This window comes from Empidonax traillii, unplaced genomic scaffold (assembly GCF_003031625.1).
Source record: "Empidonax traillii isolate 1590-97213 ecotype Southwest subspecies unplaced genomic scaffold, ASM303162v1 scaffold1322:size239206, whole genome shotgun sequence".
NCBI lineage: Eukaryota > Metazoa > Chordata > Aves > Passeriformes > Tyrannidae > Empidonax > Empidonax traillii.
The window spans coordinates 112,265-136,897 of record NW_020956515.1 but is presented as its reverse complement, the minus strand read 5'-3'; the positions used below and the strand labels follow the sequence as shown (position 1 = coordinate 136,897).

General features: G+C 41.0%; 1 protein-coding gene across 1 annotated transcript in view; it reads right to left on the bottom strand.

Moving 5' to 3' along the window:
* Positions 1 to 24,633, bottom strand: part of ATR (ATR serine/threonine kinase) — a 35,450-nt gene that overhangs the window by 7,612 nt on the left and 3,205 nt on the right. Inside the window, exons 5-39 of the mRNA XM_027906575.1 lie at positions 24,294 to 24,459; positions 23,358 to 23,545; positions 22,677 to 22,871; positions 22,233 to 22,459; positions 21,795 to 21,947; positions 21,465 to 21,663; positions 20,616 to 20,875; positions 20,024 to 20,214; positions 19,823 to 19,923; positions 19,336 to 19,507; positions 18,504 to 18,671; positions 17,629 to 17,823; positions 17,201 to 17,386; positions 16,676 to 16,768; positions 15,638 to 15,768; positions 15,301 to 15,444; positions 14,762 to 14,855; positions 14,059 to 14,184; positions 12,423 to 12,629; positions 12,106 to 12,219; positions 11,327 to 11,442; positions 10,318 to 10,438; positions 9,739 to 9,876; positions 8,825 to 9,032; positions 8,190 to 8,368; positions 7,324 to 7,488; positions 6,862 to 6,953; positions 6,233 to 6,324; positions 5,643 to 5,820; positions 4,614 to 4,790; positions 4,071 to 4,230; positions 3,482 to 3,661; positions 2,195 to 2,337; positions 1,727 to 1,824; positions 412 to 644 (exon numbers count right to left, since the gene is read on the bottom strand). Of these exons, the coding sequence (XP_027762376.1) occupies positions 412 to 644; positions 1,727 to 1,824; positions 2,195 to 2,337; positions 3,482 to 3,661; positions 4,071 to 4,230; positions 4,614 to 4,790; positions 5,643 to 5,820; positions 6,233 to 6,324; positions 6,862 to 6,953; positions 7,324 to 7,488; positions 8,190 to 8,368; positions 8,825 to 9,032; positions 9,739 to 9,876; positions 10,318 to 10,438; positions 11,327 to 11,442; positions 12,106 to 12,219; positions 12,423 to 12,629; positions 14,059 to 14,184; positions 14,762 to 14,855; positions 15,301 to 15,444; positions 15,638 to 15,768; positions 16,676 to 16,768; positions 17,201 to 17,386; positions 17,629 to 17,823; positions 18,504 to 18,671; positions 19,336 to 19,507; positions 19,823 to 19,923; positions 20,024 to 20,214; positions 20,616 to 20,875; positions 21,465 to 21,663; positions 21,795 to 21,947; positions 22,233 to 22,459; positions 22,677 to 22,871; positions 23,358 to 23,545; positions 24,294 to 24,459 (5,590 nt within the window). The remainder of the gene's footprint in view (positions 1 to 411; positions 645 to 1,726; positions 1,825 to 2,194; positions 2,338 to 3,481; positions 3,662 to 4,070; positions 4,231 to 4,613; positions 4,791 to 5,642; positions 5,821 to 6,232; positions 6,325 to 6,861; positions 6,954 to 7,323; positions 7,489 to 8,189; positions 8,369 to 8,824; positions 9,033 to 9,738; positions 9,877 to 10,317; positions 10,439 to 11,326; positions 11,443 to 12,105; positions 12,220 to 12,422; positions 12,630 to 14,058; positions 14,185 to 14,761; positions 14,856 to 15,300; positions 15,445 to 15,637; positions 15,769 to 16,675; positions 16,769 to 17,200; positions 17,387 to 17,628; positions 17,824 to 18,503; positions 18,672 to 19,335; positions 19,508 to 19,822; positions 19,924 to 20,023; positions 20,215 to 20,615; positions 20,876 to 21,464; positions 21,664 to 21,794; positions 21,948 to 22,232; positions 22,460 to 22,676; positions 22,872 to 23,357; positions 23,546 to 24,293; positions 24,460 to 24,633) is intronic.

Genomic DNA, 24,633 nt, shown 5'->3' with positions numbered 1-24,633 from the left:
AGTTTGCTTGGGAATGACCTCACTGCCAGGGAATTATTTGGATTAGGTAGTACATCTAAGTTATCTTAATCAAGGAACAGAGTTGATTACCTGATTATAAAACTCAAAGTACTATTACACAGTTATTAAAAGCAGTAAAACCTGTTGCCAATAACTACACAATTCATCAGCTGTTTATTATTCAAATTTCCTTCCCCAATGCATCACACAAGCTCAGATGCCTCTTAGCATTCTAATTTGGAACATTTAAACTGCGATATCCGAATTCAGACTGCAATAAAAATCTTTTGCAGTGATGGCATCAATATCCCCTTCCACAGCACTGTATCACAACAACTGAAACTCCCAATTCCTTATCATCTGAAACAGGTTACATTTCCATTTCTCTCTGATGAAAACAGAGCAAGGTACCTTGGACACAGCAGTCATCATCCACATGGCCTGCTGGGGGTAGGCTAAGAACACTTTGGCAACAATCACCATCAGCACTGCAAACACCTCGTCGTGGGAGTGGCAGATGCGGGAGATGAGCTGAGAGAAGGCTGTCAGGAACTGGTAAGGTGCCAGGTGGTTTGTGTGCTCTGTGATCACCTTGTTGATCTTGGCCAGATCGTGCTTCATCTGGACGCGCTCTGATCGACTGGCTGGAAAACGAAAGGACAACCTCACTGCCCGTGGTCCTTGTCTGCCCCTCTGGAAATGTGAAATCATTTACATCAAGGCTGCAAAGTTCTTTTTAACACAGCATACAGTGACTCAATATGCCATTTAACTCCCCAGAATGACAGGACATCATCAAGCACAGAACACGGGACAGGCAGCATTAGAACAGCTCTCATTACACTCCTGAAATTACTACTCTAAAATGGCAAAGAAGGAACAAAAGCCACTCCATGTATTTGCCTGATAAAAGGATCCCAATGTTCTTCAGTGGAGAGGAAATGAAGTCTTTCCAGGGGGTGAAATGAGCACATCTGCTCCAATCCCCACCCCTGCCTCCGAGGATCCAGCACGAGTTGCACATCCCAGGAGCACGGTTTGATGTGCCTGCAGCCTGCACAGCTGATACAACCGTGCAGAACAGGGTCAGGAGCAAGAGCCACAACTGTCCACACCACTGCAGGTCAGGAGCAAGGACCACAACTGCCCACACCACTGCAGGGCTGCAGGCAGTGGTGCCATTTTCATCTGTACAAAAACCTCCCAGCCCAGGTGCATCTCCCATGTCAGCTCCACACACTTTCCTGCTGCTGACAACACGAGTTCTCTTCCCCCGCATTTTGGTAAAACAAGGGGGACAATTTCAGTAAAATTCCTTCAGAGACTGAACCAAAACAAGTGGGGAAAAGCCCCAAAGCCCAGCACTTTGCTGTAGCAAGAGTATACAATTACAACACCCATCACTCAAGAGGCAACCTAGAAGAGGTGAGCAGTGATATGTAAGAATTTTCCCTAAATCTGTTTAATGCCTTCAGTTTCCAAGGAACAGTGATATCTCATTATATATATTTTTATAAAAAGTACTGCAGGATTTAATTAAAATAATTAATATTCTCCTGAGTATTAACATCCTGTAATTTGAAAGAACAGCACTGCTTTCTTGCTTCCACATAATCTCAGGCAATAAGTCTAAACAAAGAGCTGTAAATACACTTCCGTGCTCTGTCAATCATATATTCAAAAGAATTAACATATACAGGAACTGTGAATGGGGAAAATGTTTTACCTTTATCACATTCATATGCTTTTGCCCCAAAGTCCAGCCATAAAGACAACATCCTTGGCATTGACTGGTAGATGAATTGGTTTCCATACTGCAGAGACCTGTGATTACATGTTTAAATCAAAGGATGTTAATGATGTATATTGGAAGCAATACAGATTTTACATCCTCAATCCTTTCACTTCCATTCTGAACTTTAGAAATGTATATCAGCATTTTAATGCAACAACCAAAAATTAAAAATAGACAAAGGTTTTGGGTTTATTCATCAAAACTGCAGGTGAAATAACTAACTGACTGACAAAAGACAGACTGAAAACAAAAAGAAAGCATGCAGCAGTTTGTTTTACAACACTGCATAAAAATCTGAGTTGGTCTGAACAGGTGAAAGACAATATATTCCTATAAAAATGGTTTTTCCCAGCATAATAGTCATCCTTCTATAGAAAGTAAGCCAAGTTCCCCTCTCACCTCCCAAAATGATGAACAATGTATCTAATCAGATCTCCTTGCTTTTCCATCTTGTTGTCAGTCACCATGGGCATTAATTTATCATAGTATTTTGCAAGATAAAAATGTCCATCTTCCCATTCTGGCAAGAAATTTGTAACATCCTGCAACAAAATCAAAATGAGATGATTACTTTTGAGAGGATGCTAAACTGAAAAAAAATGATCCTCAAGAAACAAGAGTCTTGTGTTAGTTATGTTGTGCACAGTACATGCAAAAAAAGCACTAACTGTTAACTCTGTAACTCCAAAAATTGTAATTTTGCCCCAAGATAATTGCCCCTACAAACTAGAGGTCTGTTTTTAAAATAAATTCTGGATTTGGAGACAGCAAGATAATTCAAGACAGGATGATGTATGATTCCTCAGCTAGGAAAGATACTTTCATTAATAAGAGAGTAAGCAAGTTCCTGATTCTGATTAACTCAATACTGAGTTTCTTGTAGCTTTTTGAAAAAAGGAAACAGCAGGATTTTAACAGTTGGCCTTGATGATCTTCCTGAGCTAAATGAATCTATGATTCTACATTTTTCCCATTTCTGTTTTCCTTCTAAATCATGATGTTTAAAGGAAAACAAAAAACTGTGTAACATATATTAGAAAATAAACAACTTGGCAAGTGGCACATCCATCCTTTAATACCACTGGCTTGTTTCCAGTGCCAGTGCTTAGACAGCAGAGAGTTCTGAGCATCAGTATTTTCCTAGAAGCCAATAAATTTCATTTCTCTTGTTTCAACCTTCCTTTATTTTGATACATCAGTTAGATTTTTTTTCTAAATGGCTGTTACAAAAGGGTGTTCCTTAGTAAGACAGCAGCAACAATTAACAGTACCAAATGCCAAAGGTTGGACAGGAGACACACTGCTTTAAAGGAAGCATCAAGATCTGCATCTCACTGAAGAGCAGTGCAGTGTGTCACTAAGGCCACTCTGGGGATTTGGAGCAGCCCGCATTTTAGTGAGGAATTTTAATCTGTGCAAGCATGAGAACAAAGCCATGCTCCTGGAATTTGTTTTGTTTTGTTTTTTCAAGGAGTTACATTAGGTATTTGTAGCTCTCCCTGATGGAATTGTAGCCTTCCCATCAGCCTGTAGTGATGTGCCACATTAAAGCTAATTAAGAGAGTTAAATCTTTACAAGAACTACTTCCCTCCTACACACTGATACCCCATTTAATCATGGGCTAAATCATTAAGCTTACTTAAGGGACTCAAAACCCCTGCCTTGTTAACACTCCTCCAAATTACCTTATACTTCTTCATGACTGCATTGCTCTCAAAGTTGGCAGTCTCCTCCATGAACCTGCCCACCAGCAGCATCGCCCGCCCGTGGATCAGCTGGTTTTTGCTGTCACAGGGTGCTTTATTTTCAGGGAAACATAAATCCACCCCCTTCTGGAGAACGATGAGTGCTTCATGAACCTCACCCTGAGGGAAAGATGAGAACATTGCATACACTTTCAATGAGAGAGACGCAAAACTTCCCTCTTCCAGTTGTTATTCTGAAGGCAGAGCTGTCCCCCCAGGTGTGCTCTAGGCCATTCTGGCTGTAGTAACTGAATATTGCTGGCTTCAAGTGCTTCTTTTATTCCCTTCTTATCTCAGCACTGTTGTGCCTTTAGGTGTACCACAATAATTGCTCCCATGTTTGCTGCTTCCCTCTGTTAGTTAAAAGGAAGCAAATTAAGGAGAGGTCTACTATTAAAATAATTTAAATTTGCCTGGGCTGCTTTGACAGAGCCAGGTAATCCACCAGCTTTATACACAGCTGCCAGAAAAGAAATTAAATGAAAAGAAATTAATGTAAGAAATTAAATTCCAGTTTTATTTCCCTTACCTTGGACCAGAGCCACTTTGCCCTCTCAATGTAGAGTTCAGAGAGTGAGGATTCCCCAGCGTTCAGGAGGGCATTGTAGGCAGTCTGGTGATGCCCAGCTTTCCTGGCCACTCTGGCACTCTGGAGCCAGCACTGGCCAACCAGCTCACTGTAATCCTGGCTGCACAGACATTTTTGCAGGGAATGGAACATTTCAGTCATGGAAGCTATTTTAAAATCCAAAGTAAATAGCACAGTGTGCTGAGATAGAAAGCGGATTTCCTCAATAAACTCTATACTACATAACAATAACTTAAAATTATTTTAATACATTTGTTTCACCTTTTCCCCATTTAGGCATAGTAACAAATACACCTTCTTCCTGTTTCTCCCTTATCTTTCCTACAGACACCACTTTTCCTCCTTAGTTTGAAGGTACATAATGTTGGAGAGAACTCCTTTTGCCCACAACGAGTTTCCAGAGTTCTGCCTCCTCTCTTCTAACACATCCATGGAATTACTGCTGAGAACACAAGGTACCACAGGAAACAGCCACCCTCTCACCTTTTACTGAGGCTGAGCAGAGCCCTCCTCAGAGCTAAAATGGGTTCCTTGGCTCTGTAGGAGTTCTGGGTCATCTCGATCCGAGCACACCAGTTGAGGGTGTCCCTGCTGAGGTCACCGTCTGGGTGCTGAAACGTTGGCCCGATGCTGTGCTCCAGCTCACACAGCATGTGCAACCTGTGCCAGCAAACAAAGACAAAGCGTGGTCACAGTTGATGGCTGCTTGATGTATATGCAGATCTTAAAAGGTTTTGCTGTTTTCTTTCTCAAAGCTGTCCTCGAAGCAAAAATGCAGCAAAACCAAGCTCAGAATCAAGGATCTGTAAATTGGTTCTATTCCTTTGGCAAGCTGCTGAACGCGGACAATGAGGACCACTCAGAGAAGAAGTCAACCTTTAGAAAGAGTATTTCTATCCATTACTTTCAGCAGCAATTCTTCAAAAAGTCTAATATTTCCAACGAATTCCATTTTAGAAACAATGCACTGTTAATTAAAATAAAGTTATGCCATTTATTTTAAAATACCATTAGTGTTATTAGCTGACACTCTGAAGTTGCAAACCCGAGCTTGGAAATGCCTCAGAAGTATTAAATATTTTCATTATAAAAAGGCTGCTACAGCCAACTTGAAAGTTTAATTTATTAATAAAGGAAAAAATAAAACTACTGAAAGGGATGGGCTTTCAGTAGGTAGAGCAAGGGAATGCTTTTTGGGCTCCATGCAGGTTAAAAGCAATGCTCTTAAGTCAGTGGAGTTACTGGCCTATATGGATCACTTCGAGCATGGGATTAGATTGCTGGGGTTTATCATCTGATGTATTTTTATCACATAAAAATGTTTACACAAACTCGCTTGCTGATTTTGAAAGGCTCCACCCAACGGTTTCATTGCCAATATTTTTCTCGGGGGATAAGAATAAATTCCCAGTTAATCAAAGGTTTTCAGTTGGGTGAGTATAAAATTCTTGCTGCTGCATGGGTGGTTATGGGATTTCTGGGTTTGAAAACAGCGACATGCAAATGAGGAACCTGATGATGTGTTCGTATCCTCGCTGGTAGGATCCTCTTTCAAAGCTCGCTGCTGAAAGGGGCACGATCTGCTCTGCCCGAACCACCTTGAGCGTCTCATAAAAAGCTGCTTCATTTTTCTTCTTGGCTGATAACAATAAATTGCCCAGTCTGACACTCCAAGTGGTGGACTTCACATCTTTGGGGAGGAGGAAAAAAAAATAAACCTTCTGTCTTTTTTTAAGCAGCTTAATCTGACCGTGCTAATTTTTCTTAACACACTACTGGAAAAATAAGCTTCTCTCAGAACTAATTAATTGAATTTTAGTAACACTAAATGTATAATGCCACTCCACAGTCCACCCACCCAGAAAAATCCAAAATATATTGGGCCTTGCACACACTCAAAACTTCTCCTCAAAGACTATACAGTTTACAATCAAATAGAGTTACAAAAACCAGAACACTGTCAGGACCAACCCTCCAACCAGCAAAATCCAACCCCCCAAAAATGACAACAGCTGCCCCTATTAATCAAGATGATTAAACAAAAAATACACTTGTTCAGAAGTGCAATGAAGTATTAATATTTTTATATCATGATAACTTACCTGAAGCTAAATAATTTTCCAGTAAATCCCATCGGGACAGTTTCCAGGCTGCTTCCACCCTGTAAGTGTTCAATTCAGAAATCCATTCAGGCCTATTCAAAGAAAAAAAAGGCAGTAAAACTTGGTGCTGTCTCCTCTGTTAATCCTGCATTATACCAGCAAATATTCTTATATAAAACCTCTCTTAGCTGAAAGGAGCGAGGTGAGCTTGCTGCTAATGAAAGTCAATAAAACCAGAGGAGGTGCAGTGATAACAAACAAGAGCTGCGACACGACCCCACAAATGCAATCTCCAACCAGGGGATTTAACTCCATGGTCCTCCTTCAAAATTCCCAGTTTTCAATCTATTTATCCTACTAGACTACAGAATAGCTATGGAATCAGTAACACAGGAGACCAGGAAAGAGTCAACCTAACAAACGAAAGCACATCCCAGCACTGCACTCAGTGCAGACAAGAACTACAAACATTTCTGGACACCTGGAAAGCAAAGATTTCTAGATGAAGCACTCAAGGTTTTGTAGCTTCACCTGCCAATTGGATATTCCTGATAAGCCCAAATGCTGGATAATGAGCAGAAATGGCTTTATATCACTGAAAGAAATCCTGTATTAGATGCTCACAGTACCTGTTTGCCAGCACTCCATTCACCTGAGTAATCACCGTGGATAACTGACCAAGGCCTAGCATGGACTTCACCACACCGTGATAGTGGATAATCTAGAAAAGAAAGAGGGAAAAAACCCCAAAACAACAAATAAAAACCCCACACATATACATGAATGAAATTCATGCCAGTCTGAAGGAGGAAAGATGCCCATTTGGGCGCTTTTTAGAATAGGAAAAGGCTTAACTAATTCCACTCTAAGTGAACATTCAAAAAAAAATCCAATAAGAGATTTTTTTCAGTTCATAAGACACTTCCAGTAGCAATAATTATTCAGCAACTACCACAAAAAAACTCTTATATTACTATTTTACTTAAATATTCTAAAGATGTTTTTTTGACTTGGTCTTCTGCGAGTTAAGATTTAAAAAAAAAAAAAAAATCACACATATTAAAAAGAAAAAAATGCAGTTTCCTCTTTACCTCGTCAGGTTCCAGCTGGATGGCTCTGTCATAGCAGGCTGTTGCATCTCTCAACAAGCCAATACTTTCATGCTCCAGGATCTGCTCCTTGAGGGAAGGCTCTGCCTTGCGGATGGCGCTGACCCCGGCCACTCCATCGGGCTCGTGCATGGCAGCGTACAACTTCTGCAAGCAAACACAGCAGGGGGCACTGGGAACAAACAATACTCATCACCTCACACTGCAGGCAGAGTAACACACCAAGTGACCTGAAATGATCTGGGCAGAGGGCAAAAGAAACACTCTGTTCTGACATCATGAAGTTGTATGATATCAAGATGCAGATTATTTCAGGGGGAAAGGCAACACACAAAGTTTTGTTCAAATTTGAAATGTCACCGAGGAATATAAACCACAGAGAACCATAAACAGGATCATGTCAGAGGTTCAAATACTACTTGAGAATGATTTAAATAATTTTCAACACCCTTATCAGTAGCTCTTTTTCTACTTCAGAAAATAAGCCACTTGGATTTTCTTCGAATTTGCTTTGGCTTTTTTTTTGTTATTATAGTTGGCTGTGTTTTCTCTGCCACAAGGCACAGAGTTAACTTAAACCAATAAACGTTATACTTTTGATCAAACTACACTGAATTATTTTCAGGATTTTACAATCTTTTATTATACACTAGAAAGCTGCTCATTCCTTTTCATGTCAAAGCATGCCAAGCAAGAGGAAATCCTAAATAATGCTCCAAGACTAAACACTTGGATCCAACAGCAAGTGCCCAACTGCAGCTTTTCTTCTTCCCACCTTGAAGAGAAATTTCACAAAGCACATTTGCATTTTAAAACAAAAAACAAAACCCAAAAAGAACTTTCTGAACCTGAAGAAAGCCGAGGTGCTCCTGGATGTTCTGTTTCTTCTCTGTGATGAATGACTCGAAGTGCATCACGGCCCTGGTGTAAGCCTTGGAGCGGAAGGAGGCCACGGCCAGCGTGTCCTGAGGGATGAGGTCCAGGAAACGGGTCACGTTCTGATATTCCCCATAGTCCTCACTGCATGCTGTGCAAAACAAGGCAGCTTAAAAAGTCTGTCAGCTGAGGTTTCATTTAAAAGAATTACCTTACGCATTGAAATTCGATTAAGTCAGTCAACAATCTAATGAGATAGTTGTAACAATTTAAGAACGCAGTTTTCTCTTCTGTCAACAATAATTTATTTAAACCAGTCCTGGTGAACTTCCTCCATCTTGCAGGACAGCACAGAACATGTTAAACTGTATGTTTACAAAATGATCAAGAAATGAACATTCCATTACTTAAATTTTGAACCTGTATTTCCTGTAACAGGCATTCAGAACAAGGCTTTTGGGATGGCAGGAAATCACAAGAAGTCATAGAACAAACTTACATATCATACTAACACTGCATTCTGAAATGGTCATAATGTGAAGTCACAAACGCAAACACCTATTTGAAGAATGCCAATGTCATTTTAAATAAAACAAGCATCACTCACTCTTCAGGTCGCTCCTGTCTTTGCTAGACTTGGCAGTGTTTTTCTCAGCAATGAGTATCTGAAACTTGTGCCTCGCCCACTGGGTGAGATGATCGAGCATGGAGAACACTGTCTGAGTGCTCAGCTGGCTGAGGTCAGAGGCACTGTCCTCCAGCCTCCTGCTGGGCTGGTCATCGTGCTTCAGCACTGCCATGATCTCCATGTAAACCTGCACAGGGGTGAACATCAAACACTGAACGGTCCTACCAGCACCAAAACAGTAAGAAACGGCAGTTAACGAAACTCAAACTGAAATACTAGATATTTTAAATGTGTATTTTAATAATTTAGGGCTTCATTCCAAGCTCTCTTTGCCCCACAGTCTCAAGAGGGCAAACCAAGTAGGAGTTGTTGTCTGGGTGTTCCACACAGGGAGAAAGCCTTCAGGTTCCACCAGACAACAAATACTGCTGCAGCCCTTCTACAAACACAAAACTTCAGGGTTTGATAAGAACAAAGGTACCTACTGCCTAATAGATCAATCACAGATCTACTTTTTGGCTTATAGTTAAGTAAACGCAATGCCAAAAGACCTGTTTCCTGTTTGGAGAGGGAAAAATTACAGGTCTGAATTCTTGGAATTACACAAGGTGAATTCATGGGTTGTTTTTGTTGCACTCTTCCTCTCTGCAGCTCTTGGTGTTCCTGCAGTCATGATTAACTGCAGAGCACCTCATCCCAGACCCAACTGAAGGGAGAAAAGCAATTCCAACACAACCTTGTTTGAGCATATTCAAAATTTATATTATTAACAGACAAAAAGGAGTTTAACACCAAAACAATTTATTCCTGTAGGCGTGCAGTGACTCTGAACAGCTCTCAGGAAGAACAGCTGACCACTCCTGTAGAAAAGACTACCATACTACACATCTCACCTCTTGCTGATCCTCTTGACTGCATCCCAACAAAACATAGACCAGGATGTGTGGAAGCAGATAAATTGTCACCTTATAGTCATTTTTCATCATTATACTGCAGCAATCGAAAACCTTCCTGGCGAGATCATGGCGCACCTGCAGAAAGATTTCCAGGAGAAGCATCATTACAAAAACGCAAATATCTGAACAATTAATGGATTTCCTTTTGTTGACAACACAAATTCTATTCCATCAAGCAATTTTAAGATACTTGTCTCCTACAGAAGGTTGATCACACTCAGAGCTGCAGCAGGGATGCCCAGTGACAGCTGCTGTTACACATCTCAGCTGCTGAGCCCACGGGAAGCCAGGCAAGCATTGCTCACGTGTTCCACTTTCCCACGTTCTCTACTCCACTGTGAACTTGCACTGGCTAAGAGAACAAACCTCCAGGCTGAGAGCACCACTGCACTCAGTCTCCTGCCCCAAAGAGCCTCAAAAAGCAGGATATTAATGAAGCCATTCCATTCTTTCCTGTCTGAAGGAGGACAGTGCAGCTCCTGAGCTGTGTAATGGAACTCTGATTGATTCTCTTACCTTTGTTATAAGATAACCTGCCCACGTTGCTGACCATTCTGCAAAATTATAACCCAATTTGCTTAAGTAGATTGGCTTCTTCACCTTAGACCAATTTACAGCCTTTTGGTAACTCTTGTACCTGCAATTTTAAAATATCTATTTAGTGAAAGTAATGTTTTTATTTATAATATACATACAGGATGCTGTAATAAAATGCTATAACAAACAATAGCACATTGTTAATTATGAAATTCCTCGACTGGAATCTTTACAAACAGAATTAAGAAAACACTTTCAGTAGTCAACATCTTTTATTCTAAAGCTTCTCAAAATGAAACAGAAAATAAAAATTCTCATAACAGGTTGTTTGTTAAGAATATTTCAAAGTGCTATTCAAATCAGTTTTAAGAAATGCAGTTTGATAAATATTTCAGTGCTATGCTCCTAACAGGAAAAAGCCAGAGCATAAATGAAAGGCAAGAAAGACCAAAATGTTTGTTTTCTGAAAAGGAAAGCTTATCCCAGGTGAACATGACTGACTTATGAGGAAACCCAAAGGAATCATCAATGATTTCAAATTGGCACAAACATAATTACATAATTTGAAGTTTTCTTGAGGTTATTTTTATCATTACTTCAGCAAAATGTAAAGGCAAATTAAAACTCTATAGAAGAAGGAGGAGCTCATTAAGGGTAGCAGTAATGGGATATCGATAGATTTGAGTGTAGAGGAAAGAAAAAAGAAACAAAAGCTTCAATACACCTTATAAGCCAGTGCTCTTGGGACAAACAGGCAGATTTGGGCAAAGTCTGAACTCCCGACTTTGCCTGTTCAATTTACAGATGATTCCATTCAAGTGAGTGCCAATTCAGCTTTGTGCAGAAAGACCTTATCTGAATTTTCTATCTGTACATATCACTCTTCCCAGAAGAGTGACAATCACAAAGCCAAATGAAGTTAACAGTGGTCTGGGGGGAAAAAATAACTCCATCTGTTATGAAAAGAAATGCTTAAGCTGTCCCATACCGTGTGTTGAGGTGAGGTTCCAGGATCTCCTGCACGTGCTCAGGAAAGCTCCTCCAGAGCCTGGAGCCAGGGCAGTCAGTGTTGGTCTCCCTGCACTCATAGATTGACAGCAGCTCCTGCAGGGGCAAGTTCACATAACCACCTCAGCACAGCAGCAACCAAACCTGGTGGGTTTGATCTTACAGGTCTTTTCCAGCCTTCATGATTCCGTGGTAAGTGATGAGATAGAAGTTATGGAGTGCTTAATTCAACCAGCTGTTGATTCCCCAGGTTCTCCAGTTGCTTGGACCACACTGCCCCATATTCTTCACATCAGCCAATAAACCAGGACTAAAGGCTAAGTCTGATTCCTCCTTGTCAAACTGGGACCAAAGACCAGAGTCTGAAAATATGGCTACACACTCCTTTTCAGTTGCTTCTTAAAAGTGTAAGCAGAAACTACCTTAGGAATCCTTACTTCTTATCATTTCTGCCTGTGGAACCTGCACGAATTCTAAGTCACTCTCAGGATTACTCCTTGAATCATAATGAATGACTCTTAATTACCTCTGAGACACCAGATGTTTCCTAAAATACTGTAACACAGAAGCAAACAAATCCATCTTTTATTTGACAATTCCCCAGAATTTTAAGTGTACCTTCTAATTTAAAGCTATACAGGCTGAAGTTTCAATTATTTAAACATGTATTTCAAAATGCACATTTACAGTGCATAATTTTAAATTCAGTGTTATAGAAATAATTTGTGATGAAAGAACAGGATCTCTCCTGTGTCTTACCTGAATTGCATATGCTGCAGAATCCTGAGCACGAACATTATCAGCATAGGCAAGGAATGCTCTGGTCAGTTCCATTAATAATCCATAGGCAAAATTTGGATCTTCCACACCAGCCTCAAACACAACCAGAATGCCAGTTTTATTAAAACACAGCAATAGCTGTGTCTTTAATCTCTAAAAAATCACTCGGAAGTTTGACTCTAAACTGTTTTAGGTGAGAAAGCAAGTACAGATTTTCAAAGGGTCTAGAGATAAGAGATTCCCTACCTGTAAACAACCCTTCATGCTAAACAAAACACCACTGCAATGCTTCTTACCACAAATGTGAAATGTTTTCCCTGAGTTTCGCCGGTTGAAAAGTCGAGCCTGCCAGGATCTACGGCCCCCAGCTCACCCAAACATTCCCCACAGAGCAGCCGAGCCTGAGGATTGGCATCCTGGCAGCCGATGAGCAGCACAGTGACCAGCTGGGAGATGAACGGCTCCACAGTCTCACTGTCTGTCACACACTTGATCAGTTTGTCCTAGGGAGTTGAAAAATAAAGCTGAGTTAACCCTATTTATGGTAAATAATCGCGGACGTTTTCAATCTGTAACTCACTCTCACTTCTGATCTCATCTGGCCATGACCTGAGGTCAGTGATTGCAGTCCTGCCTCACTGGAACTACAGCCCCATGGCACTGATTGCTTTGGAGCCCTAGGAAGGACTCAACAAATGAATGAGGGATTTGGGCCTTAATTAATAATGCTGTCACGGCCAATAATGCGTTTCAGTGTCATCCACCTCTCTATTAACTTCATTTTCTTTCCTTGTCTTACCAAGAACCTCTCTTCTTTTCTACATTATCTTTTTCACTTATTTGTCCCTTTTCTTCACGTGTTCCAGAATTCCTCCCAATTCCTTTCATGCAGCTGTTGTTACACTTTCTGGTTCTGCTGCCATTTGTATTCTTATCTGCCATGTCTTGGCCATTTCTTCACTCTTATGTGCTACAAAGCCCAGGGTTTCCAGTCCTTTAATCAATGTCCAACGTTTTAATTGGGTGTCCTTTCTTTTTTGTTTTGGCCATTTTTCATTCCCCAGTTCCACATTTAGCCCAAATACAGAAAAAAATGAACATGTTTGTCATTGTTGCATTGAATGAAAACTGAAACCACAGCCAACATAACAGAGCAAACAGTTCCACAAGCTGTGGAACTAATTAGGTGTGATTTGCCTCAGTCATTTTGCTAGACCTCTAATTAAGCAAGACATGGCAGGACTTTGCTGACCTGAGCCACAGGAATTACAAACTGGCCAGGAATTTATACAATGACTGTTCTTTTAGTTAGGATTTTTTTTTTTTTTAATTTCACAGTAAAGAGTGTTCCACAATTTTAGAGGTACTCAGGGGACAGATTTATTATTTTTTCCTAAGAGGTTACCCTTTGAGATAATAACCACACAGATTTGTAAAGCAGTATCTTCAACTTGTACAAGGCTATAAAATTTATTTGAAGATGGATCAGTGGATTCATGGAATCCAGGGTGGAAGATAAAGCAAGCAGAGGAAAAAACTGAAGGTGTGAGGTGGTCAAACACGTTAGTTCTCTCAGATATTACACCCACACACAGTGCTGGCTTTTATGGATGAAGCTCCTGATGCAAAAGCCATACATGTTCTAACAGAGAAGAAGCCCACACAATCTCTTTCCTCAGAGTTGCAAAACCAAGGAAATACCCCACTAGCCTTGCTGAGTCAGCGTGCCAAAGATCTGGAAGATTTGGAAGTCCCCTTAATACGGAGATGTCACGAGAAAGAACCCATTTCCCCCTTCATGTGAGGAAACCCCTCAATGAGCTGGGGAGAGTGACACATTCATGGGGACAGCCTGCAGCAGTGAGGAGCTCTGCACTCTGCTGCAGATGCTGATTTGCTCTGGTTTAGCTGTGCTGAGGGACATTTCCATACCTGATTCCTGTAGAGCGTCTCCCTCAGGCTGGTGAGGGCGTGGATCCGAACATCCACGTTCTCGTGCTGGATGGCTCTCATCGACAGCTGCAGCGCCCTCTGCAAGTCCGTGCTCTTGGAGGATTCCTGAGCAGGACAGCACACAACAAGTTCAAGTTCAGCATAACCTGATTAAGCAGCATCTCAAAAACACAAGTGAGAACACACAAAACAACTACTTTTTTGCCTGCGTTCTCACCTATACCCATAAACCACTGTCTTTCTGCCTGGTTTTGAAAATGGTTTTCCCCAAAGGTGCTATATTCACACTTTTGGGTAAATACAACGATGGCACAAATAAAAATTATAAAATCAGAAGAAAATGCTTTGCTTTGAGTCTATCTAAAACCAAATTAATTTCTACTTTTTCATTCCTACCAAGTAAGTGCAACTTCCCACCTATCACCTAATCCTTCTGAGGGCAAGCAAAAGAAACGGGCCACAGAGTACTACAGAAACAACAACGTTGAATTAGTTGAACATTTCACTCCTGAAGAAGAATCAGAACCTGCTTCAAACTATCCCTGCGATACACAAAACTTGTTTGGTGGTGGAAGCATATAAATACTATTTCCATTTAGCAGTAAACTTCAAATGTTTTCCTCAGTTGTCACGAATTCATTTGATGCATTCAAACCAACCAACTAAATAGAAGAAGCTGTACCTTTCTGTACTCCTGAAGGACAACCTGAATTTCTTTTAGTTCAGGAAGGTCAGGCAGAAAATATATTTCATGGAGGAAGTCTCGTACTGCATCCCTAATAGTCACCAAAAAATATTGCAAAGAATATAGTAAACATTAGTTATCAGAAGATTCTTAAAGACCCATCAAAGAAAGCAATGAAGAAAACTCTTTCAATTTTGCTACTACAGCCTTAGACAAAAACATTATTATTCCTATTGCCAACTTCTGTTTTGAAAACTGCTGGTATGATGCAATGCAAGAAAAAGGAAAACCCAACAAATGTAATCAAGATAATAACTACCAACAGTCCTACCAAAAAAAAAAAACCCACAAACTTTTCAGATGAGGTTGAAAAAAAAAAAAAGCTAGATTTTAGAGAAGTGGAAATGTACAGAAAGCTGCACTATTTAGCAGAAAAACAAGCTTTCTCATCTCAGTGCTGGCCACTTGAATTTGGGGTTATCTCCATTCCTGTGACAGGATTTCATCCACACAACTGCAAATATTTGGAGCAGTACCTGTTCTCAACTATGAGGAAGTGGAATATTGCTGTGGTTTCCTTGGGCTGGATGTGAATTAGGGGCAATAACACCACTATCACATGGCTGAGCAAGGAGCCCAGGTAGGAATGGTCCAGGCTTCGAACGAAACAATCCCAAGCTCTGAGCGAGAAAAGACAACAGAACAACAGTAATCACTGGTTCTTCTCTGCACAAGACATTTCAGGTGAGTCATGACAAGCATTTGAAGCTGTTTCAGCTCTGTGGTTTAGATTACTGTCCAGACCAAACCAAAGCAGTATAGTGAAGGAGAGAAACAGCAGGTGTGCCTTGCTTTGGGACACCATCAGTTCACCTGCAGCACAGTTCTGGGAAGTCATCCTTGTATCTCAGAGCTGTCCTCAGGGTGGTCATCATCTTCACTCTGACCGAGCTCACGTGCTTGGGCCCCATGAGCTTCATCAGAGACCTAAGACTGTTTAAAGCCTAGACATAGAGAAAAGGCATTTTAGTGTATTGGATACTCAGGAAAACATGTACAAGCTGTATTTTCGAATAAAATCAGGCTACCCTTGCTGAAGAAATTATGCTGTACAAGACATCAAAATCAGTGTGATGTTTCAATGCAGAATCCGGGTTTAGAAAAAGAGAATGAAAGAGAATCTCTAATGACAGAACTGTAACAAGAAACCATGTTATTTAGGCTGTTGACAAATTGATGAGGGAAGAACTGTGGACACCAAAGGGGTTAGTTATTAGAGATGTCTGTTCTAAGACATGACTTACTATATATCCAAAGCTGAAAAGAGCAGGCTTAGGAAAGAGAGAGAAAATAAATAAACTTGCACTTAAGAAACCAAAACAACAAAACACCAACAGAACTGACGTACAACTTGCAGCAGAAGTGATTGTCAAGCATCAGGAACAGGTAACGGCTCAGCTGTCAATGACAGAAGAGAAATACTGAGAGGCAGGAGGGATTTCAGTGCCAGTAACACTACCCTTAACAAGGCAGGACAACGTTCAGCACGACAGATCAGTAACACAGGAGTAAACCTGAGCTTGAGGAGAGCTCGTGCCAGGGGAAACTCACCAAGAACAAAAAACAGAACAAGAAAAGGGAGAAATAATAGCAGGTGCAGCAAAATGAACGTGACACGAATTAAGAACTTCATCTCAACATGAATATCTGAGAAGCAAAAAGCCACCAGAGAAAATGCAGTCTCTCTAGGTAAAGGTTATATCCATTCTAGCACTGAAAACTCCCTGCAGAAATCACCTGCACTGCCTCTGTGAGGTGGCGCCAAGGCCAGTCCTGTGCTTAGAAATATCTGAAATACCAAAACAGCCCTTGCTTATTTTTGTTTTAATATTCAAGATTAATTTTACTCACCATTTTTTTATCTTCAATGCCAACGCTGGAACTCAGTAACTGCATGTTAAAAAAAGCCAAGATACCAAGCAATTTAGGTTGGAGATAATCAGCCTGTGGAGGAGAAAAAAAAAAAAAGGGTAAAAAACCCAAATAGTCTTACTATGAACACATTCCTAAGCTTAAGAAATTAAAAAGCAGGTATGAAATGCCAATTCTGAAAGACAAACGAGAAGAATCCCAAATACACACACTGCTACTTGGGAAATATCAGTGTTAATGACAGACATCCCTATTAGGCTGTGGGTTTTGTTGTTTCCACAGGAACTTGGGAATCGTTGGTTGGTCTGTTTGGGCACTTTGTTGGTTTGATTTGGGTTTATGCATACTTGGTAGGTGTCTCCCTGTTCCAGGAACGCTTCATACGAAACGCCAGCCTTTCCTCCCCATTTCTCTCAAATAACATCAAAAGGCCTTCACTCTCACAGCAGATAAAAAAGAACACTTATTGAACAGAACTGAACCTGCCAGCTGTGATGTCCTCACCATCTGCTCGGGGGATGTGATTTCCCTGGGTCCCCGGTAGGGATCGTCGTGAGAGGCGAACGAGGCCAGTATGGCCAGGCCGTTGAAGACCTGCTGATAGTGCTCCCCTATGCGCAGCAGCAGCTCGTTGTGCAGCCCCTGGTAGTCCTGCCTCAGCAAGCTGCCCAGCTCTATCTCAGTCTCATTCTGTAAACAAACAGAAAACCAGTCTGCGTTTAATCACGGTGAAATCGGCACACCGAGAAACGGGAGGTGTCGGGCTCTGGTTGATTTATTGTGGAAATCAAAGAAAAAGCTTCCATTCAAACCAAGCTTTTAGATTTCCCAATCCATGCTTCGCAATACCTTAACCTAAACAAAGCAGAAAGGTGGCTCTGCATCAATTGCTGGTGCTCATCTGCAGGCAGGATGGAGCAAATGCCATTTACCTTGAGGTAATGCAGTGCCCGCTCCAGCTCGTCCTTGGTGCAGGAGCAGACCAAGTGAGAGAAGATGTATTTGAAGTTGTTGATCAGGATCTCTCTCCGGTTGACGTTCAGCTGCTTGGCGATGGTTCTGATGAGTGTGGAGGCTGCAGGACTGGCCTTGGCTGCAAGGTCGGGAAGCAGAACCTGCAGGGTCCGCTGCCAAACAAGGAACAGCAGTTAGTGGGGAGAAAACAAACCAAAAAACCCTCCAAAAGCCCAGGATTAAGCTTAGTTCCATTTGTGTCAGCAGCACAACACACTTCTCTGGTCATAAGAATGACCACAGGTATGAATAAAGAAGAACTTTAATGAAATACTGAGTAAAAATGCAGAAAGAACTAATTACTTCAGGAGCTGCTTCACCTAATCAATACTAAGAAACAAGTAACCAAGAAGTGAGCTGGTGGTTTTTGTGTCCATTCAGATTCTCCACATGAGGAAATCTTAAAAAACCCCAAAACAAAACAAAAAAACAACATGCCCACATTTGAAACAAGGAAGGTGACACCATGCAAACATCACACCTTACAGAGGATCCTTCCCAGTGCACCAGATCACTAACAGAGATATAATTAATGAGTATTGTAGATCTCTGCTCATTATCTGTCACACTGAATTAGCACCATGGCCATCCCTCTGACTCCCTGATAAAACTGATCCTCTGCATTTCAGCTCCCAGCTGCAGCAATCACAAAGTAGTCTATATTATAACTAACAGCAGTAACTAGAGAAAAAAAACCCAGATCTTTGACAATCACAGAAAAATTGTGGATTAAAATAGAAATTCACAAACACACATAGAAAATGTCGAAAGTAGAAAGGACTGACCGACTTACCGACAGAAAGCGATTGAGGTCTGGGAAATCAAACACACTGGCAATCTCAGTTAACACATCCAGAGCCATTTCTCTCTGGTGATCAGCTGTTTGTTTCTGCAGCTCATTGCCCTGGCCTGGAGAACTCAGCACCACCATCTGGCTGGAGTGCAGGGACTCCACGAGAAACTAAGCATGAAGAAATAGATATTCAGTATTATTTTCCCCTTGTTCACTCCCTAAAACTAAACACAAGAGTTTCACTCCTCTTTCTATGCATCTGGTTTTCTCTCTCAGTTATGGCACAGAGATCTATGACTACTACTTTGCAATAGAACTGGATTACCATCCTCTTAATAATTACATTCAATTTTGCAACCCTGGATTCAAATATTGCATTATTTAAAAAAAAAAAAAATCAAAATTAGAAAAGTCTGCTTTCGACAATTTTTTTTTTTAAACTGAACTTTTGTCTTTAGGTAACGGGTAGAACAAAAACCCCAAATCAATCATGTCAGAATTATGCCTGTAAAATGCTGACTTCAATTACAATTTTAAATCATGGTGTCTTGCAGTAGTAGTACTATATAATGCAAGAAACAAGACAAATGCTCTATTTCAGAATGACAACACTTAGGAAATAAAAGAGAGAAGCAGTGCTGTTGAGGGAAAATCAAAGATTTCCCATTCCTTCCTGAATATTTGTGGGGTTTTTTTCCTTGAAATCACCTTTCTCATCCCACGAGATTTCACCTTGTAAAAACACTGCAACTTTTACCTTTGGCACCACTTTCAAAACAAGCACACAGAAACCAAGCAGGTGCCTTTGTAAACCCCCAGATGTTGTTTTTACCTGGCAGATGGGTTTCTTGTACTGGCTGAAGAAGGCCTGCAGCCTGACAGCCCTGGCCGCTGCCAGTGCGCGGATCTCGGCGAACGCCGCCCCCGCCACGGCCGCCGACTTGGACAGCAAACAGTGCAGCAAATGCAGGAGGGCAAACGGGACCAAATCCCCCTTGGATGCCCTAACAAAGCAAGCAGAAGGAAGAAAGAAGCGAGGAGGAAAAATGAATTGCTGAGTTCGTAAAACGAGTCGGGAAAAGGCAGAGCCACGATGCGAAATGCGTGGCTGTACTGACGCGGCTCATCTGCACTCCCTGACAGGGCACAGGAAAATGAGGAGCGTATTCCACGGGAATCAACAGCTCTGGACACCTGCAGCAGGCTCTGGGCAAAGGCTGACTTCAAAACAAGTCATTTAACCTTACACCGGCACAAGAGCTTACTTTGCAATACAAACTGACGTGACTTGGCAATTTTCAAGGCGTTATCAAAAATACCTTCCAATATCTCCTGTCGTGAGGATCAAGGTATCTTTAAGCTCATTGTTTCTTGATAGTTTGGCATTTGTATAGGCTTCTTTCATTCTTGAAACAAACAGCTGATACAGGTGGAAACAAAAAAAAAATCATTTTAGTGCTTGACATCAGTGAAACAAGACACATAGTAACTCAAAACCTCAAAAAGAAATATGAACTCACCTCTTTTATGAATCCTTCCTCAGAGTCTAAGGATTCCAGTATGTTCTTTATGCAGCCACTGAAAGCCACTCTTACATCTTTGTCTGGATCTTCCATCAGATTTAATAAAGACCCAACAAGAATCTTCACACTGGACTCATCAGTGTTGAAATCCAGATGTTTGCAAAGATGAGGTATATTTTCTATAAATGCTGGGTGGCATGGTTGGAGGAGGAAAGGAAAATATATTTTTAATACTTTTTCAAAATCTATTGAAGTGCACAAAACAGTGATGAAAGCAAGCCATAAAGCACACTATACTTTTTTAAATCAAAATAGTAAACACTGTAAAATGAAAAAGTTACTTAAAATTCGGATTTTACCAATTATTACAGTTCTAGATACAATCATAGCCCAAAATTAAGCCGAGGTAGTTTAAAGGAATATCAATGACAATATTAAACATCAGCAGTGATATCAACTGAAATATAACACTTCGAGTTACAGCTGTAAAAAGCTCAATATAGAATAAAAGAAATGGAGAAAGGCACAGAAGCTGTGCCTCAGTCCCTCCCATGAAGTGGAAAATGTTAATCAAGGTAAAGCCACGTACCCAGCTTGACTGAACTGGCTGCTTCCCTCTCCAGGAGAACGAGAAATGGCTTGAAAACACAGGCCTGCACAGAACAAGTTCTGCCATGAGCAGCAGTCCCAGTGAGGCTGCTGCACAGAATATCATCAGTAAGATGTTTGATGGCAGAGTCTGCCAGGGAGGGCTGCACACACAGTGTCCCAGAGAGGCAGCAAGATAAGTTCCCAACTATGGCAGCACAAGCCTCCTTCACCAGCTCAGACTCATCTTGGATTTGATTTCTGAAACGGAAACAAAAATGGAATCGTTTCAGTAGATCACTTACCTCGAGATTTGTTTTTCTACACTGTCTGAATTCTCTAACTGCACTGACAGTGCTATCAGGACAATTTAAGGATGTGTCTCACTCTAAATCATCCTTGTGCTGTGTCCTCTGTCCCTCAGGTTCTGCTGAATGTTTGCAGTAGCCCTGGGCATGGTGGGTCTGGCATGTCACACACAAACTCAGGACTAACACAAAAGGACAGAGGACACCAAGACATGAATACAAAAGGCAAAGAATCTGGAAAAATTGTAGGAGACATATGGACAAACATGACAGATTTCACTGGCAACGATATCTCCTTTCTCCTCCTTCATTTGAATGGGGTTCTTCAGCTCGGGAAGGAACTTCCTGACACGGTAAATGAACACTGTTCATACACACATCATCACATACACCTGTCCTGTTGATACCTTATGATTCCTATAACTGAGACCTACAAATTCTGCATTTAATAGAAATCATTTTTTTTTTTATTGTGCTTGTACTACATCTCTTTGCCTGTTTTTCTTCTTGCCCACACCCAGAAAAGCAGCACCGATACCTACAGGAGTGCTTTGGGAATGGTGCTGCAGGACTGCACAGTGGGGGGATGGAGCAGAAGGGAGAATCCTTTAACACAAGTAGCCCGAATTACTTCATGGGGACTTTGCAGTGCCCAATGGTAAATGGATTTTCTCCAGTCCAGATGGATGTTTCTTGGGAAGAGAGACAGAAGGAGCACGCAGTGTGACTGAGTTCGGGGTGCTAGAGGGAAAAAACACAAAGCAAGCAATTACTTGGTTTAAACTTTTAATACCATCAATCACCACAAGAAGGCAAAGAATATTTAATTTTACTTTAGTGCTATTAGGTTTTATATACTTTAACATACTTACAGAAACTCTGGGCAGTTTTTTGACTCAAAACTAGAGGATCAAACCCCAAAAGAGATGGCTTAAAACAAGAATCATCAAGATGGCTGCAAATCCAGGGCAGAGACAGCAATGCACATAAGTGATCGAGAGTCTGATCACTCAGTGGAGTTTTCCCTAAGGGAAAAAAACCAAAAATCAACAACAAAAATATACTTTCTCAGCACTGTATAGTTTATAAAACATTTCATGATCTTAATTTGCTACAAAATGTTACTTTTTCTATCAACAAAGATTAGTATCACTATTCCCACATGTAGCTATCCTACATTTAGACACGTAATAATAAATCTTGTAGTGCTACATCAAAAGAACTTAAAAACTTCATCAAACAGGGGACAGAATGTCACACATGAGCAGCAGAATGAAGGAAAAGACATGTTAGTTTAAAGGATTTCTCACCTTGTGCATACAGCAGGGCATCAAAGATTTTCACTATTCTGTCAATCACTTGTTCCAGATTAACAAGCTGTGTAGCAGCCTCTAACAGGTTTCTGCAGACTTTCACCACTCTTGTGATAAAATCAGGGGAAAGCCACTTGAACTGTGTATTCACCACAGAATCTGAGGAGCTTGGAGAACTCTTACACGTGCCAGAGTCACATGGATGAAATACTTTATGATCTATACTGTTAAAATAGAAATCACAAGCTCAATTCAACAGATCAGAAACATTTAATGTTGTACTGCTTGCAAGCAAAGTTATTATGAAAATTAACTTCTTCAAAACACACAGGACTGATCCAACATTATCCTGATACACAGACAAGCATTAAATAATCAGGCAAATCTTCCTGACAGTTCCAAGAAACTGCTGGGCTCACAGGCTCTCCTTGGAACCTTTACCTGGCAGAAGTTGCTGGGGGAGAACAGTGGACCATGGCCAGAGCAGCCAGTCGTACAACCACGGCAATGCCTTCCACGGGCTGCACAACATCCCCTGCCACAGCTTCCTCCTCAAGGCTGGATAGTAAGGATGCAGCTTTCCTAGTGACAGCGTTCCAGAGAGAGCTCTTCTGTCTCATGTTCACAGGGCTACGGCTGGAATTTGAACATATTAGTTATTTTCCAACACATACCTCTTTATAGAAAATACAAATCACCACAGCAAAACCAGTGCTAACACATGTTTGATACAGGATGAGGAAAATATCAAATGAAGCTTTAGCTGAAATGTGCTCTTTGGGAGGAAGAAAACCTAATTCTGAATTTAAGTATGACTCAAATCAAGACTTATTGTAGAGGCTGTAAAGCTAGAACTCATTTTGTAGGGATGCTCTCAGCTCTTCTGTTCTCAGCAGGTAAAAATGAAAATAATTTCCACTGAACAGATTAAAAATACACTCTCTTTAACTACAGCTTGGCTTAAAAATCACTGTAGATTGTGATCCTTCAAAATATCACTTGGGATTTTTTTTCCCCAGAAGACCTTTCAATCTGGTTGTTTAATAAACTGCCTCAAAAAGTTGTCATTTATTTTTCAATAGCCAAATTGCTATAAAGGTACTTATTGAGTAAGTGTCCTACGTTGAAGGGGGAGGTGATTTCTTCGGATGCTTTGAGGGGAGGCTCAGCCGTCGCCTTTTCTCTGGAATTTCATCGCTGCTGCTGCTCCAGCCATCGGTGTCAGAAGCCTCCTGCTGGTTCTCCTGAAGCTCCTGGAAGATTTCTTCTGCTTGTGTTTTTAACACTGTGTAAAGTGGGCTCACCAGGTACTGAGACGGACAAACGAGAGGTACCGTGATGTATGCCCTGCCTTAACTTCCCAAAGATGCGCTAGATTTGTTTCTGACTTAAAATACAGAATTTCCAAATATTATGGTAACAAAGTTCTTAACAACTTTTCTGTTCAAAAAAGTAACTCTAAGATGAAAGCTCTTGTAAGCACTGAAGTGTCCTGTGTTGGGAGGAGAGAGGATGCAGCCTGTGCAGCTGCTTCCCAGCTCCTGCCACAATCCCTTGCTAGCAAAGCCACCAGGACAGACACACACAGTTTAGGGGACAACAGATCCAGGACACACATGGATGCAGGGAGTGGAGGAACACTCAGCACATCAACACCTTTCTCTCTACCTGTCCCTACCAAACATGATAAAAACACATGGTTAGAAAGTAAGAGCTCAGAAGAATGGAAGTTATCTATAAAGTTGCCCTGATAGGAGTGTACTCTGGGCACTCTGACACTTATTTTATACTCTCATGATGTTATTTATGATTACAGACAGCTCTGCCTACATAGCTTATCAACAGTTTAATACCCCTAAAAAACATAAGAGTCCAGCTACACCCAACTGATCAAAGATCTCTGACCTGTACAAACATGTGAAACAGTGAAAAACCAAGGAGTATCAACCTAAATATGCAACTAAAAATAGCATTTCCCGGATTTTCTTCTTTGTACAGGTGTAGGTTTTTGTACATGATCTATTCACACAATCAATACCGTTTTTAAAATTAACCTACCTCTTGTTCCTCCTGAGTTCCAAGCCCGTTCACAAAAATCCCACATATGGTACTGATATGGGCTTTTCTTACTTGTAAGGCAGATTCGTAGCCAGCTGGAACAAATTCCAGAAAATACTGCAGGATATGGCAAAAAGCAGTTTTAAGCTTTTCAGACTGAAGACACCTGAACACATCCCCCTCAAACAGTGCACAGAGCTTCTCCAGCAGCATGTTCAAGTAGACAGGTTCAATCTTCTTGTAAAAATCTGCTTCAAAAGGCAACAACGTCCTCACTAACAGTAAGAGTGGTTCTCCAAGGAGTTCTGATTCCTCAGTATCCATTCCAAGGGTTGACTGC